General features: G+C 40.9%; 1 protein-coding gene across 2 annotated transcripts in view; it reads right to left on the reverse strand.

Moving 5' to 3' along the window:
- The window catches only part of kcnn1a (potassium intermediate/small conductance calcium-activated channel, subfamily N, member 1a), a 47,384-nt gene extending 32,001 nt beyond the window's left edge, over positions 1–15,383 (reverse strand). Inside the window, exon 1 of one of the 2 annotated variants that reach the window (XM_067605478.1) lies at positions 14,013–15,383. In XM_067605478.1, coding sequence (XP_067461579.1) covers positions 14,013–15,299 — 1,287 coding nt within the window. In that variant the 5' untranslated portion in view covers positions 15,300–15,383. Of the gene's footprint in view, positions 1–8,489; positions 8,613–14,012 lie in introns of those variants that run through there. The other variant, XM_067605479.1, reaches the window with a different exon arrangement.
- Between the last annotated feature and the right edge of the window lie 250 nt (positions 15,384–15,633).

Genomic DNA, 15,633 nt, shown 5'->3' on the forward strand with positions numbered 1-15,633 from the left:
TTGCATTTAGTAGGGGTCTGCTATAGTTTCTTTAACTATCGGTGGCCTTGATGGGGGGGAGAGACCCAATACAGCAGCTCAGCTTATTTCATGTAACAAGAGAATAAAAGGCAACAATAAAATCTACACACGATAAATTGTGACAACACTTTAAAAAGTTCAGCACTGCAGCCGCCTGAGGGATGCTATAACCTCTACTGAGGCAAAGAACTAGACTTAAAATATGGGACAACGGCATTAACTCACAACAGAAAAAAAAACACAAGATTCTTTACTGTTCAATTCAGTGTTGGCATCATTTAAAGATCATATTCACTCCAACTATGAATCGTCTGAAACATGATGTGGCCATAGTTAGTTTGTTTTTTAGTGAATTTACACAGTGATAAAAATATGCAGTAAAAAAAACAAAAAAACAAGCCAAACAGAAGAAAGAGAAACTATTTACTACTGAACTGAACTGAAAAGGCTCTAAAAACATCGCATTTGAAAGCAAGTAAATAATGCAGGAAGGATGTGGGATTGTGGCGACATAAAACAGCTACTAGATGTGCAGTATCAAAGGAAAAGAGATTTACAGTAATTCTGAGTCAAAAAAGTTTCAAACGATAGTCGGCCTGTAGCAAAGCTCAGCCTCCCTTACTCTAACTCATTCTCTCACTCTCTTGTTCTTCAATTAGAGATTAAAGACAAAAAGTAGCCAAAAACAAGTCAAAACCTCGGTGGAGAAAAGGGACATGGGTACATACCTGTGGGAACGTGTTATTGTTAGGACTAATAACACACTGTGTTCAACAGAGACACAATGCTATTATAATTAGGACCCAACAAGGTTATTTCATGTGTATTTGTGTGAGTGTGTGTCTTAAAAACTAGGTCCTGTGGAGATTGGGGTTTGAACTGATTGGGAGGAGTGGGGAGGGGGATTTACTTTCCCTGTGGGACACCTGCTGCCTCATTAGGAACAATTTCAATTTCCAGCAAATTAAGGAGGAGGGTTGCTAGAAACTTGATTTGTAGATTGGGGCCATAAAGGATGGACTATGCTTGGTGAAAATGATTAGCAAATTGAACCTTGAAGTTGCTGGACCAGATCAACCCCTGAATACTATGGCTGCCCACAAAATTCACACATATAAACCAACACTCCAAAGTACACAAAATGTTCCTGTACAAATAAAATTGCAACACTTTGAAGTGCTATATAAAATGGTAAAGTGTAGTGTCCTGTTATAAGTAATCAGAAAGAAATGTTCTGAAAAACACAGTTCAACTTTGACAAACATGGACCTGCCTTAAAGGACCGTAATCATTCTTCCTATTCATAGTGGCCATTAGAAGATCTCCTCCAAATGTTCTTACAATGTAAGTGATGGAGGACAAAATCCACAGTGCTTGTTTTGAGCAAAAATGTATTCAAAAGTTTATCTGAAGATAATATGAGGCTTCAGCCATCTGAGTTAGTCAAATCAATATCTTTGAAAGGTACAGACATTTTTGTGCCAAATTCCCTCTTTTTGTTACAATCCGTCCACTGCACCTGTCCGTTGAGACACAAAGAGGGAATTCTTTAGTAAAAAGAACAAAATGAACAGGAGGAATGATTACACCAAACAAAACCTGTTTCAGTGTTCATTTGGGCACCTGACTATTGTTTTCAGACATACTTGAAAAAATGTGAACCTATCCCTTTAATCTCTTAACATGATGATTGGATTATTGGTGTGCTTGCTAATGAAGCAACAGTATTATTAGAATATAATCCTGCAGTTATTAAATGGGAGAATTGAAGACATCAACAGCACTCAGTATTGAAGAACACTCTGCAAACTTGTAAATGTCATGATGGTTACCCTGAAGAAAGACATATGACTTGGAAAATGGCCAAAGCTCAGTAAGTTTGTTTGCACTCATTAGTGGTAAAAACCACTTATAAATGACACAACAGCAGATGAGGCCAAGTGGCATGTATATCCAAGACAGTATCTTTGACATAACTCATTTGCAAGTGCATGAGAGGTTTGGATATTTAGGGGGGGGAAAGTAAATAGCTTTTTTTAATCTATAGTAATCTAAGTAGGCTAATAAAATGATTAGGATTAGTTAAATGGATGAAAATATCTTTTGAAATGGACCAGTTCTTCTAACAGGGGAGGAATTTTACTTTGATTGGGATATTCTGACTATTATTAGTTCAATAATAACGTTTTTTCATTATGTGTTATGAGAAATACAGCAAGGAGAATTTTCATCTGTGGGTAATAATAGTTTCCACTGAAATCTTTGCTTTACTGCTGTCTTGCTATTTTATATAGTTTTTCCTTTAATTTCAATAAAGTTTTGTCCAGTGAGAAAATGTGAAATGCCCATAACCTCTAAAGAACAAAAGGATGGTGTGATAACTTTTTTGGCGCAGAGTGAAAGACAGACAAAAAAAAATCAGACAAGGTCTTTGAAAATATTACACTGCACATTACTTGTCGCTGGAATTTAAAGAGAGCCTATTCCAGGTTGGCTGGGTGAGTATTATCTTACATCCGATGTGCTGTGTTGATGTCGATGTTGGAAAGCCTCCATAAAACCTGCTCCTGGAGGTTTGACATTGAACGTGGAAATAGGACTAAAAGAACATTTCGACGTGGCACTAATGAGCTCTCTTAAGCATCCTCTTTATTTTAACTAATCAACGGTATTGCCCCATTCGCCTCCATAGACTCCAATTGTGGCTGATTGCTTGATTGATGCCAGATTTGTGCTGATAACCCCCTCGTGAAGAGGCAGACCCAGTCCTTGACACATTCCCACACAGACTGAGACATACAAGAGGAGGGTAAGGCTGTTAAAAAAATATTCATTCTCAGTCACACAAACATGTTACTGTCATACATTACATGCATTTAGTGACATTTTTGTTCAAAGCAACTTTTTTGCATATGCATACAATTTATTTGTGTATATATATATATATATATATATATATATATATATATATATATATATATATATATATATATATACGGTACATGGTGAGAAATTTGGGGAGGACTCTCTCTAACAACTGAGCACACTTATACTATTATACCCTCTATAGTTGTTTATATAATCTCTTCTAAAGAATTATGTTTATATTCAACAATTTGCATTTACTTTTGGGGGACATATAATGCTACACAGATTACATTTTATCAAGAAATTGTTCACTGCCACCTTGTTTGAAGACGTGTTCATACTGAACATACACTACGTGCAAAATCTTTATATTGAATATATATGCCAAATGTTCACAATAAATGTTTTTTGTCTCCTGACACCTAAAGCATTTTGTGTTATGGCAAATCAACATCTTTGCATTTTCACCTTTATTGGAGAGTTTGACAGTCAACATACAGACAGGAAGCACTGAAAGAGAGACTTGCAACAAAGGTCCTCCGTCGTAGTCGAATCAAGATTTTGCAGTTACGTGCTATGTGTCATTACCACTACACCACGTAAACTTCCTTTCTAAGACGTGTACAATATCAGAATGTCACACTCCTTCCTACACTGGAACAAAATGTTGACAGCAAACATAAATCTCGATTACAAATGAATTGCAAATGAAAGTAATTTGAAAAAGAAAGGGTTAACGGTGAGAGAGAACAATGTTTCTATGAGAGAGAGATAAGGTGAGAACAACACTGAAAACATGTCTAAGAAAAAAAGAATACTAGAATAGTAGTGCGAGTAAATTGGTAAACTGGTGTGTATGTGTGGGATACTAATAGTTTACAGTATGAGACAGCAGGAGTGTCTGTGTGTGAGGAAATGACGCGATGCTGTAACTGTGTGTGTTAGTACTTTTATTCTGTGGGTGAGAAATTATGATGCAGAAGACTGTACTGACAAGGACAAAAACCTATGAGTGATGAAAGTGTGTGAAAAACCATGTCAAATAATAGTGTGTGAGAAAGTGACTGTAACCACTTCAGCGTTAAATGTCATGTGTACACCCTCCATTGTCTTAGTTTCTCACACACTTTCACATGTACAATTATCCTCTCATATTATGGGAGAGCATAACATATAAATAGAGTTGAATGTTAGTGATAATATTGTAGTTAGTCATTTATGATTGTACATATACGGTTATAGAAGTGTTTAGGAGAGTATACTGTAACATCATGTAACATCAGGATGAAAGCAAGTATGATTTATGACCTAAATGGCCTCTCATACCAATGTACCTTTTCCCGCCTGTGAAAATTACCAATAATGCATGTGGTCAAAGAAACAAGACACACACACTCACACTCACAAACACACAAAACCACCAAAATCTTGACATACAGCTTTGTCTATGTGGACCCAGAAGACTAAACCGTCTTCATTAGGTGACTGTTCCCCTGGCGGCTATTTGACATCCCAACAGGACCACAATATCCATATGTTCCTCACAGACATTATTACCCTTAAGTGCACCATAAAACACACTACATTCCCACAATCTTTACCTCCTATCAAACTGCCTTCACTATTCTGAGACCCAACAACAATATCAATGTATAAATGCCACCGCCTGACAACTTCTATTTTCATTGTGAGGTGATTGTAAGTCATTTGAAAACGAGCCCTCGGTAAATTCAGGCTGAGGCAGTTTCTTTCTTTCCCCGAGGCGAAAAACATCAATAGCGGAGAGAGAAGCCAGGACAACCTATAGCACAGGACAGATCGATAGCACAACAAACTCAGTAAAGATTGACTGGAGAGTTGCCTGGAAACGTCCTGCTTGAGATTTATGACGGGAGGAGGACACGAGCCAATGGGAGAAGCTAGAGGACAGGAGAGGGAGAGAAACAGAGAGTGATGGGGGAATCAGGGGAAATTTCTCTCTCTCTTTTTTTTTGCATTTCAGGGTCAAGTGAATCCTCACCAATGTCTTACAGAGAATAAATCAATCTGAAATACCAATGAATGGACACAAATGGGTTTTTCCTTGTGTGCAATTTAACGTGGAGAATAAACACCAATAAAAACAGCCGTGTTAATCTGAAAACCATTCAGTTTTATTCCTCTGTATTCAAGTTATCTTCCATTTTGGTTTCTGAGATGAGACCTTCCTGCTGAGAAAAGGGGAAAAAGCGATATCTACTGAAGCAGACAGTATATATTTGACATTCCAATGGGAAAATTACTGAAACAGTGACAAGATGAAATGAGAAGATATCAGGTTTCATTGCTTCTCCACTCTAACAGAGAGCCCTTACCATGTGTCATCCAGCTCCAGCATGCTCTGACTGGTGCAGCGGTCTTCCATAGAGTCGAGCTAATTGAATATCCTTATCTGTCTCTGAACCCCCTTTTTCTCTGGTGAAGTGAAACAGAGGCCAGCTGGAAAAGCGGCACATTTGTATTCACCAACAGACCGCTTCCAGACCAAATGTAATACACACACTGTACTTAACTGCACTGCCAGTAATCTTTTAGGTACCAATAACCAGACCCCACACTGAACTGTACTACAGTCAACTGTGGTCCTCCACTGAGAAGCTGTCTTTCATGCTAGTCTATTATGTCTCACATGATAAAAGTTCAGTGAATTGTGGTAACAGCCTCAAGCTACAGTTTCCCTGTGTGATTTTTTTCTTCTTCTTCTTTTTTGGTTATGAAATTAAGTGCTGCAGTTCTCTAATGCCCCCTGGGGCCTTTAGTGTAAATTGATTCTATTTAAAAAAGCTTTTTTTTTCAGTCTGACAGAGAAAAAGAGGTGGCTGGGGAGCAGAAATGAGTGCTGGGAAAATGGACTCTCAAAGAAAGAGAAGGGAGAGAATGGGAGGCAGCTTTGTTCATGAAAGGGTTAAAGAGAAAATGGCAGCGACAAAAGGGGAAGTGCGCAGACCGCTGGCCCATTATGGGGTTAACAGTCGGAAGGGAAGCCGATAATGGAGGCTGGAGCAGCTGTATAGGAACTACAACATGCAGAGAGCCAAACACCATAGAAACCACGAACATAAACCACAGAAAAATAGAGGGAGATGGAGTGAGGGAGGAAAAGAGACGCTTCTTTGTTGTGTGAACACTCATTCACCAAATAAGATATTTGAGAAAAAATAGCATTCACATATGAACAACATTGTTAAAAACCAAAGTTTTTTTTATCCATGGACACCGCACATGTACTGTACACTCTTACTAAACATGACTGCAGATGCATAATTAAGCATAGAGGCCAGATGCTGTGAAACAGGAAATCGTTCTCGGGGAAGACTACAACGCAGTGATACAAGATTCCTGAAGAAGAGGGTCTTCCACATGACTGGAGGCTGCAATAGAGTTAATGTGACCTTTACCATCTTAAGACAAGATTGTGGCATCCACATGATAATGATATACTAACGCTATCCTCCCACTCATTCACTCACTCTCTTCTCCTCTTTCCCTCATGCATAAACACAGGTACACACAAACATGTGCACAATGCACAAAACACATACATGAAAAATATTTCTCCGCAAAAGAGGCAGCTTTCATCACCTCTAGTCAACGTCAGCAGAACCTCAACTGATCACACAGTTGCTGTGTTATCCTTGATAGCTGTTGTATTTCTACAGCTAGGTGATTTGAGGTAACTAAAGAGGAAGGGAGGGAGGACTGACAAAGCTGAAGGAAAGCAGCTTCATTCAACTCGTCTTCTGTTTCAATTTGTAAAGCTTGCTTGTTGGAAAAGAGCCACTATGGCTGGCGATAGAGAATCACACACACACATATGCACACAGTACTTTGCATATGTTAGACACACAAATTGTACACACATACACACAAGCCTCCTGATTAGAGTCTGGCATAATTTTCTTATTCCCATAGAAACATTTTTGTTTGTATAAAGGTAACAAATAGACCCCACATTTTCTATAAACAGCTAAAGGCAGAGTGATCTGACTAGATGTGGATCAGCTAAGCCTTTTTGTTCTTCGCTGAATATTTAACAGTGGCCAGAGGAGGCTGTGATTGAGTTTTACAGGGGAACGGTTGTGTATCATGTGCTGTAAATTAAGTAGCGCGGCAGCTCAGGGGATCAGCAGTCAAACTCTGACCTGAGGGCAAAAAGACCTGATGAGAAGGCGTGCAGGCAGAGCAGAGAGTTCATTGTGAATATACGGCAGAAAACACACATGTATGTATTCACATGCACAACTGGTGCCATTCAAAGCAAACATTCTTTGTGTGGAATTTCAAAATGGCAAGGGAAGCTTTCCAAAACTTGCATTTTCAAGGGCAGGCGGCAAGCAACGCGTTAGTCAATTGTGTGAGCAACGTATGATGAAATCACATATCTCACATCTCGTTACTGCACTCTGCACTACTACCAAACACTGTGTTTAACAAACATTTGAAAACAGCCAGCAGGCAATATTGAAATGACTCACTGAGCTTGCACATCGACAGTATGAGAAGATATGTAGAAAGACACATGCACACACACACATACACACACAAACACACACCGGCACTTTCACACGCAGTCACCCACACACATATGAAGCCATCATTGCACATCTGAATCTCTCCAGGTCCCAGCATTGTAATGAATGACAAATATCTGCTTACAGCTGCATTACTCATACTCTCATACTCTTTTGTGTTGTGATCATGCCCTAACGCGGGAACAGCCTCAGATCAATAACCTAATTAGCCATAAAGCATATGCATTGTGGTGATACATTATATGCCTGGCATCCCTTGGCTAGCATCTCACAGGAATTACCATATAAATGAACTGCGGCCATTTATTAAGCAAAGAGCTGTGGTAGGAACTTGGCATGCTATGGAGTAAAAAAAGGAAACTGTAAGGTGCAACACACATTAAAAAAGGAAAACATCTTGAGAGGTCGAACAGTCAAGTTACAAATTGCACTGACTGCTGGCAGAGTGAAAACATCTGCCATGCTGAGACTCTACCCGTGTAGCACACAGTAAGTAAACAGCGAGGCTCGCGGTGACTGAGGAAACCCCCAACACGCTTTTCTTTCCACTCTTTGTATTCAACTGGACTGCAAGTAATTCAATACACCTCTCCTTGTGCCGGCTCACTCAAATGAAACGCAAAGCGAATGAACTATATCAAGTGGAGCACTATTTGAACACCACTTACAGTAATATCAGTGTTTGTGTGGGCTACCCTACAGCGTGTGTATGTGTGACGTGTACGCGTGTGTGCGAACCGGTGCCGTATGTCTGCATTGCATGTGTGAAAGGCAAGTGTGAAATGAATCGTAAATCCAAAAGATAATCTTGTTCTGCACATGATTCCTTGACCAAACTCAATACCCCAGAGAGAGACGGCTACACAATACCAAGCTGATCTCTCCATAGCAACACACATGGTAACACACAAATCTATTTCAGAGCAGGAGCACAGCGTAGCACTTAAACACAGCGGACAAAAAAAAAATAAATAAAAAAATAGGGAAAACAGCAATCAATTATTTAAAGAGCTTCATGTTCATACTTACTGTCTGTGTGTTGCCAGCTGCAGCCGAATCTAAGAGGCTCCCACAGCTCACACCTAGGTCTCTTCATACAATAGTGTTATCAGAGATCTACAGCAGAGGCACTCCTTCATCATATATAGAGGATGTGAGCTAGGATCAGCCCCATGTCTGACATTTAATTGTTCAGCAGTGTGTTTACTTTAAAGGTGTTGGCTGCCCTTGTAAGACGCAGAAGGCAGTGGAAACATGGAACAAACGGGGGCCCTGTAACAACAGCCGAGATGACCGATAGAGAAAGTTTAAATCAACATAATGTCTCTCTTGGCATAGCCTGCTAGTAAATCATAATGCTGTAAGCAGATCTGTCGACATCAATTGTTCCGAGCTCCGGCGTTGAATGTTACCTCAGCATTATCTCAGGGCCAACACAAACATGCGACTGATAAGACAAACTACCTTTTTAAAGAAAGCCGGCAACCCAATTACCTCAGCATTTTCCTTAATTTAGACAGGAGGAAAGTGGAAAACACCAGTCTTTGCGATGATTCACTTAAAATAAATGATGAGAAAAACCGAAGACTGGAAAGAGAAGAAACGAAATACTAAACAATATGATTTAAATGGATGAAAACAGCAGACTGGGAATATTTCAAACACTTTTTTTAAAGGAATAAGAAGTCTTTAGATTGCTTTTTTTTACCTTGTAGGAAATGCTTCCACTTTTGTTAATCTTCATGTTTCTGGGGAACACAATCACACACTCTCTACTTTTCAAAGCTTAACCAGTTCTAAACACAACCACACTAAATCCTCCAGACAGTGTCAAAGAGACACTAAGTTGGTTGCAAGTGCCACTCTGATATATACTGTGTTGACCTTTTCTAGATCATATGGGGTGATTATAAGCGTGTTGGACTTCAGTTTGGCAGGAGCTGCACAAAAGGCTTTACTGTAATAGCTTTGCTCCTCTTTCAAGCCATCCATTCTGCAATGACACATACAACCTTATGTTCTCCTGAAAGGTGGGCTGGCATTTGCCTGACACACTCTCACACACACACACACACACACACACACACACACACACACACACACACACACACACGTCGCTACGGCGGAGCAGCTTACAGGCCCGCTACACCCAACAAACATGGGTGATGTGACAGGAGAAGACACCAGGCTATGAATATTTTCCTCTCTTCTTTTTTTTTTAAAACCCTTCATCTGATTTCTACTTTGGCGTTTTCTTCAAGGGCAAAACTATGAAAGGCTATATTTGCATCGTGTAATACTAGTAAATAGTGAATAAGCAGCACAAAGACTTGTTGTATTTCAAACCATAAGACAGCATCACATAAACTGAATAACAATCAGACATTTTCTGTTGCTTCACTGTGCCTGCTAACGACGAATCCTCATTTATTAAGGAAAATTGCATGACATTCTCTGCTTCTAGCTTCTAAAGTGAGAGAATTTGCTACTTTTCTCAATTTTATGTCATTGAAAATTGAATATTTGGGGGTTTCAAAGTGTTAGTTTAACAAAACAAACAATGTGAAAATATCACCTTGGGCTCTGGGAGATGATGGTGGTGATTTTACACTGTTTCCACATTTTGACAGTTTAACATAATCATCAAAAAACATTCCCCTGTTAATAATTGTACAAACAACCACAAGATTGATCAATAACGAAAATAGTTGTTACTTGCAGCTGTAAATCATTGATCCATATAGTCACCCAGAATGCACCAGGAGGGATTCTGCAGGCTTGGGTTCCTATAAATCATCAAAGCAACAAAATGTTAACAGGCTAAAATGTAAACAGATAAAAGTGGAATTCCTATTATTGCTGTATTTCTTGTTTTCTTGTCATTTAAACTTGGCATTTTGGCATTTTGTGGTCTGTCATACTGCACAAAAAGATGCCAAACTGTAAAGTGAAAATCACAGGTTTTTGCTAAACCTTATGTCTGTGTATCCTCAAAAAATAGCCTTGTTAAACGCAAACAAATCCACCAGTGTTTATGTAGCCACTACAGTGTCCCTGCAGGGGATATCACCATAGCAGTAAGTGGCGCGCATTAGAGTACTTACACAGGCTAGCACAATAGGAGCAGCAATGCACCTTTCAAAGCACAATGTTATTGAGGCAGGACACAATTTCGTACTCCCTCCCATCAGTTCAGTGGGCTAGCTATTAAGTTTCAGGGTGTGTTGTGTGGCTACTGTAATCGTATACACTTTATCAGGCTTGTTCTGTCACAAGTGTTTTGTTTAAGGGATTTCAAACGGGGAGCAGGGGTAGAGGCTGTCTCATTAAGGGCGAGTCAATAAGATGTAACCACGATCCCACAAATATCTGTGAAAAGATAAGCACGTCTAGCTGTATCAAAATACTTTGGATCTGAGCAAATGGAAAAGGTTTGATACTCAGGCAGTCTGTCATGGGAACAGTGGGAAGTTTGTTTTTTTTTTTGTTTTTTTTTAGTTCAGATTTCCAAAATGGGATTATGCAATAGTTGTGTAATACATAAATGTGTACAGTTAATCTGGAGTCTATAGTGTGGATTAAATGCTGGGCAGCTGTGATAATTAAGTCATATTACCATTCTGAATATATTTAGTTATGGAAAAGTCAATAAATTGTCTGTTTCAATGACTCCTTCATATTGCTGCCTCATTTTGCTACAGTATCTGGGAATATAGTCTTTCATGACTGATACCCTGCTGCATTTTCCAGCTTTTAATTTCACTTTAGCCATCAGATCAGTTTAGAAAAGACAAAACAATCCTGTGGTGTCATATTCAGAATGACCTGAAAAGACATAAAACAAATCCCAGCGGCTTTAAACAACAATGAATGTTCTTTGACTCTTTTTGACTTTTACACAGTATCACATCCTTGCATTCTTAAAGTGCCCCTTCATTCAAATGTGTTTTTCTTCTTGTTACTTCAGTTGGATATTTGAGCTTCACTGTGCGGAGTGATGTATGTGCAGAGTTTAACATTAGAAGGCTGTTTTAAAATTAATCTGCTGAGAGTGGAAAGTTTCTTTGTGCCCAATTTAAATCTGATTTTAATGGGTGGGCCTAAAAGCAGGATTTGTGATATGTAGTTTGGAAGCTAATCGTGGTCCAGTATGCAACAGTACGCACAAGTATGAAACTTGAAGACTGCAGTGCACAAACACTGCGAGTGGACTTTTTAGTGAAGTAGAAGACATCTTGTATCCAGCAGTTAAACTTTTGAAATGAAAAATACTTGCATATTCATAGATTCTGAATATTTCAATAAGGGAGATGGATTACATTTCATTTTAAGGATTGTAATTAAACATTTTGTTGTGAAAAAAACATATTAGACACAAACAATTATTTAAAGCAGAGCATTTTAAATATCTTGAAAAATGTCTGGAGGGGATCTTTAACAGACCACATTTTATAGTGGTACATGGACAGATATCAAGCATTTTTTCAGTCTTGGTTACTTGTTGGTGATTCACAACATCCAAATATATTTACAGTGATTTTTGATGCACATTGTTCGACACCACTGACTTCTAAGATGTAATATAGGCAACAGATTGGAAGAAAATGGAGCCCTGAAGTCTAATAGTAAGATTATATAACATTACCTTTAGGTATTTGAAGAAAAAGTGGCAAACTCTATATTCTGAAAAAATACATCTGAACAATTGTAATGTTATGTAACCAGAGGAATTAGCTACACTACTCTAAATTTACCACATTCATGTCTTTGCTTTAATGTACAGTTGTCCCTCTGGTTTTTACCAGAAATAAGAAGGTGGCAACTTCAAGAAAAAAAATAAGTTTACTTTCACTTCAGTCATTTGGACATTTTGGTGTTTTGCTGATGCTCCAAAACTGAGCCAAGTTCAGAACAGTCATGTCAAGGTGGTTCGATGTACCACCTTTTGCTGCTGGTGCCAGCTCAGCCCCTGAAAACAGCTGCAGCATTTTAAAAAGGAGCCTTGTGCGCCTATTTAGATGCTGCCTCCTATTCTTCTCTCTCCTATCCTGTGATATAAAAGCTTCACCTCGCCAGCACCTGGAGTAAATACTGAAGAGAAAAACAATAACAGTAGTGGCAACTGAGCTGATTATTTTTTGAAAATAAAAATCATCATTTTGGTTCAACTATGTCTTTTAAAACATTGTAGCTTAATTTACCTTTTCTGGTTTAACCTTACAATGTCAGTTTGGTTTCCAGGTTTACTCAAATCCCTTCGATTTCCAAACTTCACCAAAACAATTTGTTCTACAACTCTGAGCAGCCAAAGAACATTGAAGTCAGACTTCCATTGACAAAATATTCTGTCCCCAACAAACACATGACAAACTTGTACTTTTACATATTTATACGGCTATTCAAATATTTCTCATGCTGCAGCTAACACCCTCCTAAAATCATTAGTTCTCCATAAGATATGGATCTCGACAGGACTGCCAGTTAATCTATATCTCTTAATAATCTGAAATAGGCCTAGATGTTTCATCTGTTGAACCGACCTTGTATTATCCCTCAGAATAACTTTATTCCCTTGTTCCTTCTCTCTTTCTCTATTTTAACACATATGCACATGCTCACATACACACATACACCCCATACATCCCACTCACCACTTATTTCACTTATTTTATGAACCTTGCCTGACATTATGTCCTCAAGATGTTTTCATCTTTGTTGTTATTCAGAATCTTTCAATCGATCAACGGGTTTGTCCTCTTGATTGTCATTTATTTGAGATGAAAAAATCCCTTTGGAGGTTTTTATTTCCACAAAATGTCTTTACTTTTATTTTTATTATACAAATAATGTATCATATGGTGTTGGATGTTGTTTTAAGTGCTCTCCAAGCTGCACATAGAGTACATAGCCTACTGTAAAGTGAGTTTGGAAGTATGTTGAGCTCCCTGCCAAGAAGCGGTCACACTGACAGGTACAGGCCTAATGATACGAAGCCAACCATTGTGTCAGAGCCTTGTCTGGAAGCCAAAATATTAAAATTCCGCCGTTCAGATACCTCTCTGATCTGATGAACCAACATACGCTTTGTTTCTAACTCACCCGCCAGCCAGCGTCATTTGAATATGTTCAGCTGTTCTACCCAAAACAACACTGCAACATGGAACAGGTGTGTGTGCGCGCGCGCCTGTGTGTGTTTGTGTGTTCGCGGGAGAATTCGTGTGCGTGCACGCGCGTGCTTGTGTGACCAAATGAAACTAATCGTTTTAGATAAGAAATGTCATGCATTTGGTTACATGTATCATAGTTGCATCGGTGCTTTTTGGAGAAGCTGCTCGACATAAAATGACGATTCAAATAGCTGCCTTTATACACACACACATATACACACACACACAAATACCAAGCGCGCGCACACCACACACATAGCCGCCTGTGCTCTATCAAAATCATATGACAGGCGTGGTCATTGAGTGAAAACGTTAAGACCAGTTTGTTTGTGTCATTAAAGGATGATTAGCCGTGATATCGCATGAGACAAGATGAAAAATCTACCTTATGCAGGTCGATGCGTATCCTCTCCTCTCCTTTATGCGGGCTCTCTGGCCACAGGTGATAGCTCGAGCCGTAGTTGGGGCTGTCTTTGCTGCTGTTGCTGCCAGTCGCAGACGAGTTCTCCGCGTATGCCTGTTGTGTTACCGGGGGGGTTACGCGGGAGTCGCGGCTGTGTGGCTGCGCCTGATCTCCTTGCGCGGTGATCCTCCCAGACTTATTGCGGTCTTGTTCACAGTGCTGCGGACGCTGGGGACAGAGCCCCAGTGCGCCTTGCTGCCGCTGCTGCTGCTGCTGCTCTTGCTGTTGCAGCAGTGGAGCCTGGTGAGTCCTACATAGCTCTCCTGAGCCGCTGGCGCAGTAGTTGATAGGCAAGCTGCTCCCCACCAGTAGCTGTTGCTGCGCTCGTAATTGTGGGATCTGTTGCTGCTGCTGCTGCTGCTGCAGGTCCTGAGTCTGAGACTCGAATGCTCTCCTGTTAGCCTCGGTTGACTCACATACATTTAAAGAGCACCCTTTCTGCGAGTTTGCACGGATTCCTTCAGGGGAGGGGTCCCTCTGTTGGAGTCTTAAATGACTGTGCTGTTGATGCTGTTGCTGCTGCTGCTGCTGCTGCTGCTGTTGCTGCAACAACTGCCTGTGGTCTCGGTGCCCTCCTGCTCCTCCTCCTCCCCTGCAGCGTTCCACGATGCTTGCCTGTTGGTAATTATTGGCACTCCTTCGGAGACGATCCCCCCTTTTAGATTCCCGGGAAAACAGCAGAGAGGAGGAGGACGACGTTGGTGGCGGTGGTATAGGCGGCGGAAAAGGTGGGGAGGGCTGCGGTGGGAGAGGATCGAAAGGATGGTGCTGATTTTGAGAAAGGCTCGCCTCCTGCTCGGAAAAACTGCAGTGGCAGCTTGGAAAAACAGGCTGCTTCTCCGACTGCGGCGGCGGCTGCTGCTGCTGCTGAGAGCCGGCCGGGGCCCAGGGATCCTGCTGCAGGTGCGCCGGCTGCCCGGTGCTGGGTTCACTGCCTCGGTGTGAAGGTCGCTGGGCGGTGTCGTAGCACGCCAGAGGTAGTGGGTCGCCGCTGTGAACAGGTCTCCGGGAGGGCTGGCTCAGACAGGGGAGCTCCTGGAGGCTCTGGCGGTGAGCGGCGGTGGTCGAAGTGCGGTCTCGGTGGTGAGAAGAGGGCGGGGGCGGCAGGCTGAAAACAGGAGCGACTGGGTCTCGGCTCTGCTTGCTGCTTCCTTGCTTTTCGTCGGGGATTTGGTGCTGATGGACAGCTCCCGCGTACCGATGCCGCATCCCCTTGATCGCCTCGTCTCGCTGTGGTTGCTCCTTTGCCGTGCAGAGCTCCGACACCCGTTCATTGCGATCAGTCCCAGCAGAATAGGACCGACTTGTATCATTGGTAGGTTTGACCAGGACCTGCCTTAAAACGTCACTGTACAGCCAAAACACCGCCTTCGACTGAATATCGGTCCATTGCCTGCTATGCGCACAGGTTGCAGCGGATCGATCACTTAAGGGTGTTAGGATATTACAAGAATGGGACTATCAAGATGTAGAAAGGTGTTTTAATCTTGCTCACATGGTCGATCATCTTAATCCACTGTGGACCAAGTGGATCGACTTTGTC

This window comes from Thunnus thynnus, chromosome 12 (assembly GCF_963924715.1).
Source record: "Thunnus thynnus chromosome 12, fThuThy2.1, whole genome shotgun sequence".
In the NCBI taxonomy this organism is placed as follows: Eukaryota; Metazoa; Chordata; class Actinopteri; order Scombriformes; family Scombridae; genus Thunnus; species Thunnus thynnus.